Source organism: Plectrocnemia conspersa, unplaced genomic scaffold (assembly GCF_051122295.1).
Source record: "Plectrocnemia conspersa isolate PC_06_02 unplaced genomic scaffold, ASM5112229v1 ptg000006l, whole genome shotgun sequence".
NCBI lineage: Eukaryota > Metazoa > Arthropoda > Insecta > Trichoptera > Polycentropodidae > Plectrocnemia > Plectrocnemia conspersa.
Window position 1 is genome coordinate 17,042,562 of NW_028277170.1, and position 20,199 is coordinate 17,062,760.

The 20,199-nt window shown below is 28.8% G+C and overlaps 1 protein-coding gene across 3 annotated transcripts in view; it reads left to right on the forward strand.

The window, feature by feature from the left end:
* The window catches only part of LOC148234372 (putative 3-phosphoinositide-dependent protein kinase 2), a 126,535-nt gene that overhangs the window by 72,191 nt on the left and 34,145 nt on the right, over nt 1–20,199 (forward strand). For all 3 annotated transcript variants that reach the window (XM_088187819.1, XM_088187820.1, XM_088187821.1), the window contains 2 exons: nt 2,678–2,716; nt 18,347–18,536. In XM_088187819.1, the coding sequence (XP_088043945.1) occupies nt 18,374–18,536 (163 nt within the window). In that variant the 5' untranslated portion in view covers nt 2,678–2,716; nt 18,347–18,373. The remainder of the gene's footprint in view (nt 1–2,677; nt 2,717–18,346; nt 18,537–20,199) is intronic.

The window sequence follows — 20,199 nt, forward strand, 5'->3', positions numbered from 1 at the left end:
AAAATTATTGCCACGTAGCAAAATTTTATTATTAAATAAAAGTGTTGTCACGGTACTGTCTTTGAATTCGAATGCTTATTTTTCATTGGTCGAAACTATTTGAATATTTGAATGCTTATTTTTGATTGGTCGAAACAACAGAACGCATTACCGGCGCCTCGAAAATCAATCGGAGCAAATTCAATTTTTATTTAACAATTATATAAAAGATTTTGTCAGTGTAGAACTTTCTAGCTATGATACATGCTATATAGGACTTTTAAATTCTGGTTTTAGTATAGAACATAGAAGTTCATATTCTGTAATTCTTAGTTTGCAATAGTACCTTCTCACTCGGTTAGAGTGATAATTAGACTATTATAGTTTGACCATTAAAAATAGTCAAACAATTACTTGAGCTAGCCACAGTTAGTAGAATTATAACTTGCTATTCTCGTTAGAAGTTTGAGGTGAAATAGTAAAACTTTCAATTTATTTGATTTTATCAATCTATTCATCGCCTCTAAAATTGAAAAGAAAGAGTGAAGGGGAAGATTTTTACTTTTGTATTCAAATAATAAATTAATTTGTCGTGATTCTATTTCACTGTAAATTTAAGATCTCATAAAAAATAAGACTATTTATTTTAATTTAATTAATAATAGGGGCATGAAATATTATAGAATTAAATAAGTAAAAAACGTAATTCTAATTATACTTTTTTAATTCTACAATTTCGGCAATTACAGCGTATTTTTTATTCTTTATTTTATTTGTTAGTTGTTGTGGCTATGGCTGTTGTAAATAGCATTGAGATTAAACATACAATTCGCAAAACAAAAACAATTGGATTGTAGCTATTGCAGCGATACATTAAAGGCAAAAATTGACTATCTGCGTTGTCATACATAATACACAAATACTAGTTTTTGCTACTATTTTTATAAAAATTTAATTTTTATTGATTTTAAGGAAAAGAAAAAAAACAATACAAATCATTTAAAAAATCCACAGCTGCACAATATTAACTCAGAAATGGGAAGAATTTGTGAAATTTCGGCAATTAAAAAGTGTTCTTTTTTAATTTTATTTTTCGGATATTAGTTATTATAAATAACATAATGTGCACTATTATGCTGTATTTATATGTAAATAGGGAAGGGAAAGTAATGATTTTAGAAATTAAAAAATATAATATGGTATTACATATAAATATAAATTAATACATATATTCGGATAGAGTTTATAATACCAACACATTTAAAATAGGCTTAAAAATATTTGATAATATAAACATAGATAATAAGATTATATCATTTTAGAGGAATATTCACTTTTCGTGTTTATTTTATTAGAAATTATTATATCATTTTTAATAAATTTTAGTAACTGACATATTTTAGAATTATTTAAAAATATAACGATAAATGGAACTATTATATTTGCTTTTAAATGTTTTATTATAACATAATCATATGATTTTAAAAGTAGCCTATAATAGAAAAAATATAAAGTAACTTTATCATATCTCTGCTTATGCAGTTTTTTTTATCTTTGTCGTTTTGACTCGATCTTGTGACTTTATATTTTACCTTTTTTATAGTTCACAAAGACGAGTACAAAAATTTCAATGTTTTTAACAAATCACACTTTCGTTAAAAACTACAATACTAATTTTATCTAAAATTAAAAATAAAGAAGCAATTTTATTCAGTAATATACATATTTTCTATTTTATAAAAAAAAACGATTTTTTTTATAGCTTTACATTTTTTTAGCCTCTTGTGATTCTAAACCCTATCTGGTTTTGGAATTCTATTTTCCTTATATCGCTTTGCAAATCCCGCGAACTTTTCTTACTAACTCGTTTAATATTCTCGGTAACTACGATTGATTCAAAACGGGTTCAAATCTTATTACTTACTGCAAGCCGTTAACCTCACTTCCGCATTAGCTGAGTGTAGTATATTTTACAAAAAAGGTAATGCACTTAGGATTTTTTTAATTTTTGCAAAGATTTTATTGACTGGATTTACCCTAAGATTCTTGAACTCGCAGGGATCGTCAGTTATCATTATCAAGATCGCGATATAATTGTCTCGGCTGTCACGACACTCGTGTAGAATCATAATAATGATTTTTCCTAACCGTTTGGAAAGTAAATTATACTAATCAAAGCCGACCGTGAAATACTAGTGTTTAATTACTCGAATTTTATTAGCATATTCCGTTGTTCTTTTCATGACTCAGGTTTTTAATTTCTTGAAGTACGTCGTCATAAAAAAATGCTGATTGACATATTTCGTTCAAGGATTTTATGATCCGTACTTATGCACTCTACGCTAAAATATAAATTATGATACATTAATTTATATTAATCGGTGCAAAAATTTAAGAAAAGTATTTGTATATATAATTATTTAAATTTACTGATCTTGACACATATTAAAGTGTTTTGCGTTTATACAATACTTTGAATTATATTAACATAATATATATTTTTACTCGTTTCTCTTCCTAGATTATTATTGTATTATCTCATTTGAACTAATATGAAACGATAAAAATTATATGTTACCAAAACGTCTTAAGAGTAGCTGAAGTATAATCTGAAAAATTTTTATTATTCTATTATTTATTTTAATTTACCGTTTGCTTTTTTTATTTTTATTTACATTATTATTTTTTATTGTTTTAGGCGTTTGAACGGCGTACCAGTTGGAGGCAGTGTTTTAAGGTAAAAAATATACTGTTTGTTAAAATTAATGCGCGATATATGTTCTTAACTTCAAGTGGTCCACAACCATTTTTGTAAAGTAAATCGTTTTGACATTTAACTATTTGCATCGATCGTTTCGCTAGTTTATTAACATCGGCGTTTGATGTTATCAAACAAACATTGCAAAACTATAACATAGATGAGCTCAGATAATGGCGCAAGTTGGCAACGATGCTAGAACGTGAGTTTCCCATTCGCTTATAAATCAGTGAGGTCCGACGGAGTCGCAATACTTTATTATTTACCATTTTAGAATTACATATATTTCTGTATATAGCACACAAAAATACACTAGTAACTAGGTAAAAATAATGACACTGTTTACGGAGCGAATTATATAAGGGCACAGACCCTCGGTGACGCACTATCTATAAGATGTTCTTAGAGCTAACCTCATTCAGCACGGAAAAAAGATGCCATAAATGTGAGCGTACTCCTCTAACGAGGTTTGGTACTTTTAAGTCTTCTGGAAAGATATTCCACGTTGAAGAAATAAACGGAATAAGCATTGACTTCGTTTTTGCGATGAGACAAATTTTTGGGTGACTTTTGGTATTGTCTTTTTCCCAAAGACTCGATGAAGATTAGCGTTTTGGTTGTACTATAATGCGTTAATAGCACACCAAAGTGCATTATTCTGGAATCTTTGTATAACGTCTTGTTTTGACGGTTTGCTACATACCGTAGCTCTATACGGGTTTCAGAACCTGTTTATATAGCATTAACTTGTTTTCTTTTGGAAGCGATGAGATTCTTACTAATACAGTTTTTTGAATATTGTGATAAGTTCTTCTCAATAAAAAAATTCCCGACCTTTCGATGCTATACAAATAAATATTACAACACCCTTTCAAACCAACTGCAATAATACATACGCACAAACAGTTTATCAAAGCATGGTCCAAGTCATAGCAAGAATGTAAAATATTATGTCAATAATCGAGCGATACTGACAAAACCTAAATTAACGGTCAAAAATTTTCCTTTTGAGAAGAAAATTTTGAAATAGCTTTGAACACATTGGTCTGTCAGAAATTAAAGCTTTAAAGTTAAACTAAAAAAATAATAAAAATGCAATTTTATGCTCATTTAAAACATCTCGAGTTATTTACTACATTCGTAAAATATATTAATATAAAATTTGCTATTGTACCTTAGTTGATTTGGTGATTTTGTATATTAAACTTTAAATTGCATATACATATTATACCTAAAAATCTTTATACAAGTATGATATTTGCGAAAAGCATTCTAAAAAAATACAACGATTAAATAGAGTATTTAATAATGAATATTTCACTTTATGCCTCGGTATGTTTTATGTAGCACAATAAAAAATACATGCACATATAATTGGAGATGCTGCATTAATAAGTACCATATTCAATTAATTATATGCGTTCGATAACCTATTGAGGAAAATGTCTCTGAATACTAGTTGCATCAGGTGAATTAATAATTCATTTGATTGTAGGTGCAAATAGTGATGGTCATGAGTTCATGACTATTCGGTGCGTTTGCCAGACACAATGGCGCTTTGCGCAACTGGCGTTAAAAGATTGACGAGCGCTGGATCGTGCCTGACCCTCGATTCTTATAATCGCTTTATTTCCACAATAAGCATGTATAATTCAATCCAAACAAACACAAGCCTAAGTTTTAGATTGTTTTAAGTTTAAGGACTCGTTCAGTAATATGACCATTAATATTCACACTAATTTGGTTTTACTGTTAGTGTAAAAGATCATTTACATATACATTTATAAAAAGGGGTTGCTCAACTGTATAGTGTATGCAATTAAACGTCTATGATATATTTATATGCTCGCTATGTTGTGCAATTGTCTCAGCCTTGGTTTCAAGCCTTATCTATTACAAAAATCTAACTCTCTTATATGAAATATGGGTTTTGTGAATCAAAATCAGGTCTATACATCATACCTGAATATAATACAAAGCAAAAGCAATATAAACTTCCTTTTAATGATTATGTATTCTTTGATATGAGAACGATCAAATACTTATTATAATTTGGGGTAGAACAATAAAAAATATAATTAATTGTTAAGTCAAGCGTTTATTCTAGTCGCTTGAATTTTGCTCGAGCAAAATGGAAGTCATAACTGCCAATTGGATAATGAATCTTTAAAAACAATATAGAATATCACGGCTTAGTTTGATATCAATCCTGGTTCACCAAGCTGATAAAAATATGTTCTAAAATTATATTAATTATATATTTTGATAATAATAAATACTAGTATATAAAATATTACAACAAGAAATTTAAAAAATTATGTACTGCAAAACAATACATTTTTATACAGTAAAACATATAGATATGAGTCAGTCTTGTGTAATACGTTAGTCAGTATTAAATTAATTTAAAAATCATTAACATCGCTTAATCAATATTTACATACAATTTAGTTTTATAAATATGAAAAAGATTTACAAACTTTTAGGCGTATGAAATATTACAGACGTGTAATATCGATTGTTATTGTATGGGTAATAATCACATGTAATTATATTATTAACACTTTACCGACCGGCAGTTTCACTACCAGACTTACGCTAAATACCGGCACTTTTTCGCAAAACTTCGCGAATTTTACCTTTTTTATTTAAATTTATGAATCTTTGGATACGGTCCGAATATTTCGTTGAATTTTTTTAGACATGTTATAAATGTATCAATGCATCAATTCAAGTTATTATTAGATGGTTCTCAACATGTGGTTCGCCGGAAATAAAAAATAATTATTACTTTTCCTTATTATTAGATTTTAAAAATGATTATCTTGATTTTAAAATTATAAAAACGAATAACCTAGAAATTTTAATAAAAATAATTTAAAATGTTTGTTAACCAGCGGTTCTCAAACTTTTTTAAATTTGTAAACACTTTTTTCAAGCAAACTTTTCTTTTGTATTGTGACATTTTTACTAATACGAGATTACTGATATATAATTCATTTGCAATAAAATATTCACTAACCGTTGTAATTCACTCCATCTTAATGTGAAATTTTTCAGGCACATACACAGATAATTTACATTGTCTTTCACGTGTAAATCCCTTTTCACAATAACTAGTTATATAATGAAAGTTTAAAGTGTCTCGATTTTTTACCGTTTTTTGCAATTGCAACAATATTACCCCATATCGTTTATATTTGGTTTCAAATATTCGTAATTTTGCATTTTTCAGATATTCTGGTAAAACCCGATTCTTGCTTATGGTACCACAGATTCTATTTTTTTTTTCATATATATTTTTTTTGCTATTTCAACACTGTTATAAAAATCGTCCATATAAAGATGATGCCATTTGTATTTATTGTCTGATGTTATATGTGATATTGAATCTTGTAACGAAATTCCAGGTCCTGAATATATTTTAAATTTCGATATGTATCCTGACACTAATTCACATACCATTCTTATCACTATACCGTACTTTGTGAGCTTACTGGGGTTGTATACGTGAAAATTTAATCTTCCACACTATGGGATCATACCCTCATTCAGAAATATGTTTTGGCTTGGTTTGTACATATTCTTTAATCTTTCGGAGAAATTATTTTTTGTACTTTGAACAGTAATCCTACATTATCAGGAACATTTTCATTATTGGAAAAACGCAGGTAACGTAATATTTGATAAAACCTATTTCTACTCATGGTTTTTGTAAATATCAAGGTTCCTATTAGTGGATTTATTGTCTAATACAGGTGTAATGAGCCTTTTTTTACCAGGCCCATTAGCAATATCAACTCAAACCAATTTTTTAATTCTGGTACCGTTACATCCACCCATTTTTTAGATTTTATTTGCAGTTTGTATCTGTTGATGTGTTGATTATGGTGTCTATTCGTTTCTTCTGCAATAACGGGAAACAAGTCATCTTCAATAAAGTTTTGTGTCTTGTAAAGTGTCTTCTAAATATTTTTCTTGTTCATTTTCCTCATTGCTCATGAGCATCATAGCATGTGGACGATTTCTTTCATGAACAGAGGAGTCTGAATCACTATCACTATAAATTTCATTGTCACTTGGAATATCTATATATATTTAACACTATATTAAATAACATAAACTGTAATTATTTTCACGTAGATTCTACACTCGTATCTAACTAAAAAACCATGTTTTATAAACAGTTCGTAATATTTTTCGAATATTATAACTTAAACTTAATTCTTATCCATAATTTTTTATGTGTATCGTGCTAATAATTTAAAAATAATAACTCGAAAAAATTCCCACTTTCTAAAATAATGTGTCACTGAGATTTCCAGTAAGCCAGTAATATCTGACGGGAGATAATATTTACTCACAAAAAATATGTTGGAATTTCCTTATAACAGGATAGAAAAAAATACAATAGAATCTTACTAATCTGACAATCTTGAGATTCTCAGTAATCCAATACTATCTAATGGTTAATGATATGATAAATTTTTAGTGTCTTGTACTTTTTATATATGTACATCGTATTTTTTAATTTTATGTAATTAAAAAACGCGCAATTATATGGGTTTTTTAAATTATATATTGCTATTGAAGATTCAATATGAAGACTGAAGAAAATTTGTTGTGGGTGTCGTAATAAATTACCGAAGTATGGTTATTAACTATCAGGATATTAAACAGGATCATCGTGACACAACATCAATAACACAAATATTTGCATTTGAGTTTTATCAAGATGGAAATATCGCATCCGGCTCAAGAATATGATCTATTTTGCATTTTGGTTATTTACTTATGTAATTATTTTTAATTTACATAAGCTAATAAACAAAAAGTAAAGTAGTTATATAAATACATCGAATACGTCTTCTCGTTACATAGATGGACTCTCATCGATGGAAGATCGCAAATTAGTAATACAAAAAATATGTGAATTTCTTACAAATGTGTATGTAAAGTGTTTTATTAAGTGTATAATATTTTAATTTCTTAAATAAAAATTAAATACGTATCAAATGTATCGTAAAAATTTGCTAGTTTTGCAGGTGAATATCTGTTTATATATGTGTGTAACAATAAGTATTTTTTTGATTACCATACTGATATATAAGGAAAACATCCCATTGGAAGCCTCTTAAAAACTAATTTATTTTATATACACTAATTAAATATTTTTAATTTATTAATAGCCATGCCTGTCAGGTATGTCAGATGATCTAAATCAGGGGTTTGCAACCTGCAGCGCATACGGCTCATTTTTTTTTCTGCCACCTACAAGCGATTAGCCATAATTGCTAATATTCGACCCAGTTGCAAAATATTTAAAAAAAATTATATATTATAAATTTAAATTAATTTGGTACGCATTGCAATGAATGAAAGTACTGATATAACAGAAACTGTACTGTTAATATTATTTATTTAAGGCATTGATAGGGACTTGCTTACAAAGTCATTTTATAATTGTTTTGACCATAAAATCACATTTTGAGTAACCTTTAATATATTTTAAGACAAGTTGCGATATAATAAAGTATACATTCGAGTATAATAGAAATCATTCAGTCAATTCCATGCTGTTGGTATCAATGAAACGATTAATTGCTGACGATCGGGGTCAGTATATCGTTCAAGGTAAACAGTACGTATAGTAGCTACAGCAACTCGGCAACAGCATTAACTGGAAAGGAAAGTCAATTATGTGGTTGAAAACAAAAAGTCACCACATATACATAATAAACGCTATTTAAGTGACTCATAAACCATTTATGTGACTTAACTGTAATGCTGATTGCACATACACATAGCAAAAAATGCCAACAGTAAATGACGTTAAATATACTAAAAACATAGATGACACGCCTTTCTGCTCAGAATTGCAACTTATAATATTATAAATCTTTATTTTATTTATAAAAAATAAGATTCAGATTATTGAATTAAAAATATGTATTAAAAATCGCGTTTGCACCGCACGCCACTGTACGGCCAAGTCAAAAATTTACTGAAATTTCACAGTTAGATTTAAAATTTACTGACAATTAAATAACTTTGCAGGGTAACTTTGAATATCGCTTATCAAAACATAACCCTATAACAATAAAAAAAAAACAAAGAATAAATCGCATATGATTTTTAATTCACCTTTAAATAAATATTTCATGCATTTTCTTTCTATTTGATTTATTACATCCGACGTAGCAACGTCTTATGCACTGTTTTTGAGATAAAAATATTTTATTCTGACAACATATTGCCAGCTTAGTGGTTTCAAACAATAAGAACCTTTTAAACAATCTTCCTTTCATTCAGGTACTTCTAAAAATACTTTATATGCTGATCCTTTATTATGTTGTCTACGATTACTAATAAAAATTATTAAGAATACTGTATACCAAAACCTTTGTTCCCAGCTTATTTCTTTATTAATTTATTATTTTGTCGGAAAATATTTTGAGCAAAATCATTGATCAAGCGTTTCTGGATGCCTTCTAAATTTTAATACCAGGTTCCAGATCACACCATTCGCCAATTTATTCTAATGAAATATATTAATATATTACTCATTATTTTTGTCAATTCGCATAATGTATATACTTCTCTTTTAAACAAGCTATTAAGCTTTTTAATAAGCGATACTAACGAAGAGCTGTAACATTTAATATTATATAATCTTAACTACATGTGTGTTAAAGTGTGTGTACTAGTGTCATCTTCAAGCATTGGGAAAATCTAAATAATAGACAGATTTGTGATTAATAAATATGAAAAAAGTATTCGTGTAACATACCTTATTAAAGTAAATATAAAACAATATCTATGCAACAGAAAAAAACATAAATTTATCTTTAAATTTTAAAAGCCATATTTGTATCAGAAATGTATTGTGTTAGGTTCATTAATTGTCATCTTGGTGGCTAAGTAGTCTGCAGTTTCAACTTTCGTAGAGACTAAATTTACTGGATGATCAAGTCGAGCTTTAAGGGACTTTATTTGGGACAAACAGACGATCTTATATAAATAAAGCCGTATTATTATTATTGACCTAACTTTGTAATAGTAAAAAAAAATATTGCGTGCGGGAAGCTCCATTTTAAAAGTGAAACTTTTTGTTATCAGTTTCCTGATTGCCGGTTTCTATATGAAACAAAGGCGTGGGTCGGCCATGGATCTTGAAATTGACTGAGTAGTCAAGTCGTTGTATTTCAAAACAAGTCGAGCACTGAAAATTTAAAAGTCAAGATATAAAATAAAAAATGATTCAAATACCACGAGTCAATCTATACAGCCATTAAAAACATTAGTAGATAAATTGACTAATTATATTCGGGATAGAATTTAAATCATGAAAAAATTGCATAAACTTAAAAAAGTAAATTCAGCAGATAAATCATTATGGAGAATAACTAGATTACTTAACAATTAATAAACCAAAATATCATAGCTAATACAGACCAAGAAAAGGTGGAGATATAAGTTAGTGCTTATTATATATCGTATAAAGTGACTAAAAATTCTAAAAATGATAAAAAATAAGCTAGACCATTAAACAAAATAGAAAGATTCAATTCGCAGACTTAACTCATAGGAAATTTCAAATGAAATAAAAAAACTCAATTATTATTAGATTGATTAAAAATCTTTCTTGAATTTGCATTGATTTTGTCCTCGTATTATCTCCGAGATCTTCTTTTTTCCATTCTCAAATGTCATCAGATCATTTCAACTATCTCGGTGAGAAAGTTTCGGCTAGAGTAAAGATCTCTAAATCACTTTTGAGAGCAAGTAGAGATTCTCTCTTCACGTAAACGACGTCTGCTATGCTTAAATTTGTTATAAGGAAAGCGTTTCACTTTGACGCTTAAATTTGTTATAAGATGTAATAAATATGACACCTTTCTTCAATAATAATTTAGAATCCCCAAATTACCAAATACTTATTGTCTTAATTGAAATGGTTCTTGAGATACATTTTTATGAGGATATTTGCATATTATTTGTTCTTGTATCCCAGCGCCTTTTTTTTGGATGCGATCAGATTAATTCGCTGAGTTCTCGAAGAAAGTTTAATATCGCTAAGTATTTTTTAAATTCTGAAAAATTTGATATATGTTATGTCTTCGATTGCATCCTTTTCTGATCGTCCCAGATCGTTTTTACTAGCGGACTCGCCTATGGCTTTACACGCTGGCATCAAACATTGATATATTTAATGTCAGCTACGAGGAGCAAGTCCATTTCGTATCATTTAATTTTATTATATTATGATTTTTACCGTAATATTAATATTATATATCGTTTTTTAACCTGTCTTAACTTATTTTTAAATAAATAATGATAATAAATCATGACAGATTTTGAATCACGACGACTCGGTTCTTTACGTGCTCGTGGAAACGTTAGCAGGATACTTAGTGCATTCACGGAACTCCTGCCAAGGTCGAAAGTTGCGCCATGACGAATGGCACGATAACAAAACACACTTTAACTGACCCAAAATTGGACTTACGTAAAAAACCGTTACGCATAACCTCACTTATCGTCATCCCTTGTACAAGGTCATGCTCAATGGCACGAGAAGGTCATATGAAAACCCGTATTATCTATGTTTTAAGGAAAGAGGCAAAACATGCTAAGTACTTCTAAAACAGCGAGCATATTTTCACTATTAATAACTTTGAGAATTGTCTCGAATAAAATATACTGCATGCGTTATGAGTTGTTTATTATTAAACAAAGACAACATTTATAAAATGGTCTTTTTTGTTAAAAAACATATAAAAACTACTTTGCTAAGAGTCAACCATATTTCTCTGTGATCCATAGAAAGTACGAAAGGGTCCCTAAAACCATTGGAATTCAGTCTTTTTTTATGATATTAATCTCTGAGAATCTATGTTTTTCTTTAGTTAGGTTTGTCGTTTTTTTATTGTATTTTTTTTTTATAAAAAATGTGCCAAATAAATCTGTGCGTTACTGTGCTGTGTAGTATATACACATGCAAAGATTAGTGACTTAAAACCGGAATCCATTTCGACCGGTTGCGCGTTTGACGAAAGCGATTGAATTCTAAAAGTTTTTATTAACTTATTGAGTTTATACTGTCGTGAACATTTTTTTTCACATAATGGAAGTATTTAAAAATTATGGAGGGGGGGAGCAGTATCCGCAAAAATCTTGTCCAGATAAATCTTCTGAAAGTTCCTGTCCGTAAAATTCGTTTTCGGAAAAATCCGAGCACCGGTAAAACACATTTTTTTGGGTACGGAGGATTGTGCTCCTTCCATTCGGTCTATAAACATCTACATACGTGGATGTAACTATAAAATAATATAATTGATTAATTTGTATCCTCGTTTGACGCCACTGTCTCAGTCGACGATATAGTGCAGGTAGTAAGTCACGCAATTCTGAGCGAAAAAGCGCGTCCTTTATGTTCTTTCGTCGACGTGACTCATTGATTTTTTTAGTACTTCTACGCATCACTGTAGTTCCTATATTGTTTAAGCAGCTTGAATCATTTTTTAGATAGTCGATCAATTCCTTTTTGTTTTCTTTTTTTCAGTTTTTTATTTATGATGCTTAAATTACTGTGAAATTAACAAAATAGTTTTGATTTTACTTACTACGATTTCACAGCACTCTTGTTTTTTTATTTGTAGCAAAAATAGGCTTCACTGGTCACGAGTTGCCCATACCTATATCTATGTTATACAATCGATATAAGAGCTCGGTCGCACAGCGAGAATCGATCGCTCACGTAGACCCTTTGCGGCCGTATAAAAAATAGTCCTTGGGATCCGGTCTGAGCCGTAATCCGGCAATAATGCCAATTATTATATCCCCGCGTTATAAATAAGTATTTTTCTGCCACGGTTGATTTATGGCCGTAATACAATAAGTAGATTCCGTCGTGACTTATGACCAGTGATCGGATCCGAGTCCTCACGCACTCATCACACAAAACACCTGTCTTGCTAATTAAACGTGTATCGGGCTCAATTACGGATTATATCCCTGGCAATATAGCATTGGCATTATATGCATTGGTTGTAATTATTCAATTAGCAGTCCCACATAGCCCTGTCTATGTTTTTATTTATTCTAATGTATATATTTATATATTCGATTAATACGAACGACTTGTAATTAATCATTCAGCGAAAATAATTTAACTAGATACAAGAATAAGTGTCGGATAAATTATAGCTATCTATTAATAACCTTTGATTGACTAATAATACCTTATGAAAACCCCGGCAAAATCACAAATGAGCGCGGACAAATGGGCGTGCGTCAAAAGAGCGCTGCGTCATAAGAGCATTTACCAAAGTAGCGCTCTAACAAAATAGCGTGCGTCAAATGAGCGATTGACAAAAGAGAGCAAAATTACTTGGAGAAAATCAAGAAATGAATATTTTAGAAATTAGGTATACAAAATATATGTAAAATGTGAGAAATTTACAAAGAATAAAAATTCACGAGATATAGGCGGTAAAATTAGTATTTTATGTGCCAGAGCGTAATGACGATTAAAATGATTAGCCAATGAAAACATTATTATTTATTAATTATTAGGCACATATGAAAATATGGCTCCCCATCCCCATAAGTACGATATACATATATTTTGTACTAAAATGAAACGCTGATTTTGAATTTATCATTAGATTTGTTCTGTAATGTTTCATTAAATTGACAAATAATTATCGACTCGACTTGCAATGAATGCGTACAGTTATAGACAGGTATATGGCCCGCCAGACTTTTTTTTCATTTATTTTAGACAACTACACTTTATCGCTAATGTCGGCTTAGTACGAATTTTATATAATATATTTTTGTTAATTAAACGATTAATGTTTTAATCGTGTAATCTGTAAGAAAATTCATATATTATTATACCCACACATATGATATATGTCTGTACATCGAAAATTTCCATATCTTGGTCAGAAATGAGCCAAGACGTTGGGTTAATTAACATAAAAGTCACCCATATTTATAAAAATTGTGATAAATTGTGCATTAAAAACTATAGACCATTTGCAGTGTTGTCAGCTCTTGCTAAGTAATTTTAAATAACTACTCTCGGCAAGTTTTGTTGGACCATATGTATGGATTTCATCCCGCTAGTTTCACTTTCGCTAACCTTGTGTCTTTCACCATCTCTTAATGCGAGAATACAAATAAACATCGTATTTACTTATTTTGAAAAGGCTTTAATAATTTATTTTAACACTATCGTTACTAAATGTCGTTAATTTATTTTAAATATTTTTTATATTATATATTATTTTAACTTTTTTATTTTAAATCAACTTAAGACTATATTCTTAACGTTGTTCTTCTGTCTATTTTTCGAAAGCTCTTTTAAAAATCAATAAAACTGTTCCAATGATTTTGTTTATATTTTGGCTAGCAACCAATTATTTATAACTACTTGTAATGTAGTCTCTGTGAAATGTGTTTCTGTGAATCCCGATTGTATTGTAGCTATTGTTAATGCTATGACTACCATATTTCTACATTGATGGTATGTTTTCCATTTTTAATTTAATACTCTATATTATTTTGTTTTGTTTTTATTATTTGCTATATTTTATATGATTTGCCTCGTCTGTTAAAAGCGTTTTTAACATTATCATTAAATCACGGTATCGGGTTGAATCGTTTTTGGGTCATAAAATTACATTGACGTTTTATTTTACTATTTACAATATTCTTATAAATATTGTTCCTCGTCTTATAATTATCCAAGTATTCTACATTGCAGTCACATTTTTGTAATTTTATGTTTTTAATTATCTCAGCAAGCAGTAAATATAATATTAAGATAAAGAATGAAATTATTAAAATTACTATTATTTTTAAATATTTTACAGAACTTTTGAGTTAATTGTCTGATTTGTTGATTTTCGAATCATTTGTGTGACTTTTTAATGCGTTTTTTATATATACTTTATATAGTTGTAATATTATTTAATATGACTGCTATTCCAAGTGATTGATTGACCAATCGATCTTGTGTGGATTTTCTAGATAATTAATTAATTGCGTGCGTGTCTGTTACTGCACCTAACAATTTCTTCCTTGTTTCCATGTTTGGAGTCAGTAAATTATAATTATAATAAATAACTAGATTGTATTATATATATATATATATATACACTTTGATTTATATTTATAAAAATCGTACTTAATTAATTGCCCCTCAGAGATTTGTCAATCATTTTATTGACATGTGTTGAATGATTTAGACGTCATAAAATGTATTTTTTTCTTTTATGTTATAAAATGACATGTTAAAATTTATTTATTGTAATTAGACTTTTGCTAGCATGAGTTAAATGTATGTTGTAGTAAAAGGTTTCTCAACATTTATTAATCGATCCATCTTTTACGATTGTTAAGTATTCAATTTCCCCCTTTTAAATAAATGCAAGGAGTGCTAATAATTTTAATTAAAGTTTAACAAATTAATATCTTGATATCAAATTGTAGAACTGTAATATTTTTTTATTACTAATTTTCAGAATTAAATAAAGTTATTTCAATTAAAATATTTGCTGTAATTGAATGAAATCAATGATTCGTTGTTTTTTATCATACTTAAATGTGCTTTAAATGACTTGTTTTTATTTGCAACAAAGTTGAAAAGGATGACTCACAAATAGAAGTATTGTATATATTTTTCTTCACCACCAGCAACAAGAATTAATGACAGCTTCTCAAACATTGCAACATTTGTTATCTTTACCTATCTCTTTAAATTGTTAAGTTTGTGTCTTATTTTTCATTCTATTCTTTAATCTAAATATTCAAGTTATTGAGCTACACAGAACGTCAAATTAATTGGCAAGATGCATGATCCATGAAGTGTCTATCTTATAGTAAAATAAAAAAATGAGCTCATCTCTAAGCTTTAATATTATACTCACATAGTAACATTTACTCTTGAAAGACATCGAAAATTTGTGTAGAATAAAGCAAATGCATCCATGTCAATACATAATTGCTTGAAATATGCAATAATACCGTTATTACTGAGAGACAAAACAGTGAATAACGTTATTACTTTTGTTGACATTATTATTATTATTAAAATTTATTGGTTTCAATATATCAAATATTATTAATATATCGTATATTTTATAAAAAATTGTGATTTGTTTTCTTGATTATGAATATATTTAGTATCTTTAAATGTCGTTTGTAATTTAAACGTCTTTATTTATTATTAAATATATATTTAAATACTCTGGTAACATATTATTTTCTAACTTACATATCTTCAATATTTATTGAATATCCAACCATTCCAATTTATCAATCATACTTCTCTTTTTATAAAGAACATACTACATAAGTTTGATGTAACTGAATATCTTAAATTTGGCTATTCAGAAAGAGGAATGATGGCACAGAACAAAAATTGTACATATTTTGCCACATCGGAATTAAAAATAACCCACTCTTAGATATTTTGGCTATCGATTATTCCAGGTATGCAATCACATATTTATAATCATTGTAAAATGTCGTTTATTAGATAACATCCAAGAAACTACACATTTATAAGCTGTCCGACAGCGCCGATTTGATCGACATTAACTTTCAATCCTCACATACTAAGGATATATTACACGTTCATGTTTAAAACATAACTGGTTAATTTAAAATTCTTAAAATCTAACGCATATGTGTATTAAATCGGAAAGCAATGACAATGTTTATGTAATATAAAAGAAAAACTCACTTTCCGGCCTCGGAGCCCGGCGACGGGATTTCAAAATTTGAAGATTTCATTACAAAGATTGTTTTATGCTTGTTTATCTAATTTAATCAATGTATTCTTCTTATCCTAAACACATTATGTATATATTTAATTTTCATAGTTATAACACACCTAGTTAATTTGCAATCCGATTATTTATAAAAGCAAAAACTCACTTTTAGGCCTCGGAGCCCGTCGCCGGGAATTCAAAATTTGAAAATTTCATTACGTAGTTATTTTATGATTGTTTATCTAGTTTAATCAATGTATTCTTCTAATCCTCAACACATTATGTATATATTTCATTTTTATTCAGTCAAAGGACGAATTAATGAAAATTATTGTCGCGTAGCAAAATTTTATTATTAAATAATAATTATTTAAAAGTGTTGTCACGGTACTATCTATTTGAATTTGAATGCTTATTTTTCATTGGTCGACGCTATTTGAATATTTGAATGCTTATTTTTGATTGGTCGAAACAACAGAACGCATTACCGGCGGCTCGAAAATCAATCGGAACAAATTCAATTTTAATTTTTATTATTATTTATTATTATAATTAAATATATTTCCTTTGTTTACGTGTATTGTTACACACTGTTAATACAAAGCGATACGATTTACAGAGTAGAGGATTGAACGGAGAATGTTTCATTTAAAGTTATGCGCGTCCGGAAGCGGAAGCGGTTTAGAACAATTATATATAAGATTGCTGTACAATAATTAAAGGGGAGTTAATTTTTTTTGTGTTTATACATAACATACTTCTCATTCTAAATAATAAAATACAATGTTCCCTAAAATTTATTTTTTTGTCTATAATTTCTCCAAAATATGTCATATTAGCAACTATTTATATTATATTATAGAGTTATCTATAACTATTTTTATATTATTATTCATCATATCTTTATAAATATTAAACATACATTTAATTTAAATACATTATTTTTAACCATATTTAAATTATACTTAATTCATTATTTAAGTAACTTCTTTAACATTATCACATAGGCAATAAATTAAAGTGTCCACAAACATATGTATTTTTACACTTTTACACAAGCATAAGCAGACGAATAATTGGTCGACTATATACGACTACAGTTAGTACATATTTATTTTATATCTTTAAATAAAATGTACTAACTATTAAGCTTTTAACATCTTATTCGGGTCGTTTTTTATTTCATCTATCGACTTTTCATATCATATTTTTAACTAATCTTATTGTGTTATATTTCTACATTGTTGGTACGTTTTCGATTTTTCATGCGAAACAAGATGCGCTTCACACGACAGGATTACTAAGACTGAATTTTTATCCGAAAGGTTTTATGTGCACTGTGCTAATTAATACCTCTGAAAATACATATACTCCCACTTTCTACAAAAATATGTCACTTCTACAATTCGACCCTTTCAGTAAAAACGTTGACTCAGGACGCCAATTGGTGTGACCGGTAGGTAAAGTGTTAACGAGATTTAGAGATGGACGAAATTTCGTAAATTTGATAGGTAGCTCGTGCCTATTACCCCTAAACTATAGAACGTATCTCTCCGTTGAGTATTCCGCTCGTTCTAGAGTAATGCAGTGATTAATTTGATACCTCTGCTTTTTATTATCTTGATCAACCCTATACACACTTAATGATCCGAAAGTGAGTATTCGCAAAATTTCGTCGTATTTTTAATCGGCTGCCATTTAGTATTTTATTTTTTATATAACCCATTGCTAATGTATGAGATTATGTATGCCCATTGCCAAAGTTTGCGCAAATACTTCGAGTTTTATAGTTAAACTATTGAATCGCGATTTTTCTTTGCAGGTCAACGAGGACAATCCTCAAGAAATCATGACCGACACAAACCTCCACGAAGCGGTTGCTGTAGCTGGAAAAAGCTCTAATTCAAGTACAATCACGACTAAAGACTTTATTTTTGGTAAGATCTTAGGCAAAGGGCATTACAGCATTGTCTACTTAGCCAAACATATCAGCACACAAAAAGAATGTGCAGGTAAGCCACTAATCTAATTTTTTTATATTTTAGAACTGAACTTCTTAGATCTCGGTCGTCTCTATGTTTTTTAGAAGTGCACGAGTATTTATATTATTAGAATATCGTTATTCTGTTTAATATTTTGACAGTGATCCTCCTGCAGTGGTCACGAAACGTTAGCAACTGTTTCGGCAATAGTTTCTCAAGTTAAACATTCAGGGCGTATGTATGTATATATATATATATATATATATATATATATATATATATATATATATATATATATATATATATATATATATATATATATATATATATATATATATATGTGGTTGAATGCGTTTTCGCGGAGAAATATTTGGTTAATATTTCTAGGAGTCGGATTACTCCGCGTACTTTTTTGATTCCGTGTGGAATCATGGTCCCTACGTTTCGGCCAGATTCGCCCGGCCATCCTCAGGGGAAAGTTGAGAATATGAACATCCGGTGTGGGCAAAGCCCAGCATGTGGTTGTTCAGATCTGAACAACCACATGCTGGGCTTTGCCCACACCGGATGTTCATATTCTCAATTTTCCCCTGAGGATGGCCGGGCGAATCTGGCCGAAACGTAGGGACCATGATTCCACACGGAATCAAAAAAGTACGCGGAGTAATCCGACTCCTAGAAATATTAACCATATATATATATATATATATATATATATATATATATATATATATATATATATATATATATATATATATTTGATTTTATATTATATATTCTTGCTTGTACGAACTTTCGTGAACTCTCGCAGAAATCTTTGTGTCGCTAAGCATTTCTTCTTCTTCAACTACTTGCTAAGGGTTCTATTAATCAAACTATTTTTTTCCAATTTTTATTTTCTATGAAAGTATTTGATTATTTAAGAAAGTGTTTGAAAACTAATATATTAACAAAAATATAGTCACCCTTAATTATAATCAATAATTTTACAAATTTGTTAGTTTAGTTAAGGTTCACTCAACAAAAAATAGTTTCTATATACAGGCGGCCCTCGACTTTCGAACATTTAAAAAAAAACATTTTTTTTTAATTTAATTTTTTTTTTTTTTTTAATTATAAACATGAGTGAGAAACGGAAAAATTTCAGTGTTGATACGAACAAAAATAAATCAAGGACTCATAAACTTCACACGATTCGAGAGAAAGATGGAAATTATTAGAAGTTCTGATAGCGGTGAATCTTTTGCTTCTATCGGACGTTCGTATGATACAAACAGGTCTATGATGTGTTCAATTTTGCAAAATAGAATATATATAAGGAATACGTTCAAAATTGTGTAAATTAAAGATATATTTCCACAATATGTAAAGATATGTTTCCAAAAAAAACACGGCAAAAAAAAACATGGATGAAATGGAAAAATCTTTGTCATCATGGATCGATGACCAACATCAAAAAGATGTCCCTCTGAGTATTTCAATTATTCAAGCAAAAGCTCTTAGTTTGCACAAAGATTGGAAGGATAGATTAAAAAAAAGATTTTAACACGGTTTTTCAAGCAAGTAACGGTTGGTTTTAGAATTTTAAAATGAGATATTCTTTTCATAATATTAAATTTACTGGAGAATCGGCTGATGCGGATAAAGATGCTGCAAAAGAATGTATTTTTTAATTATTCAAAATTATTGAAGA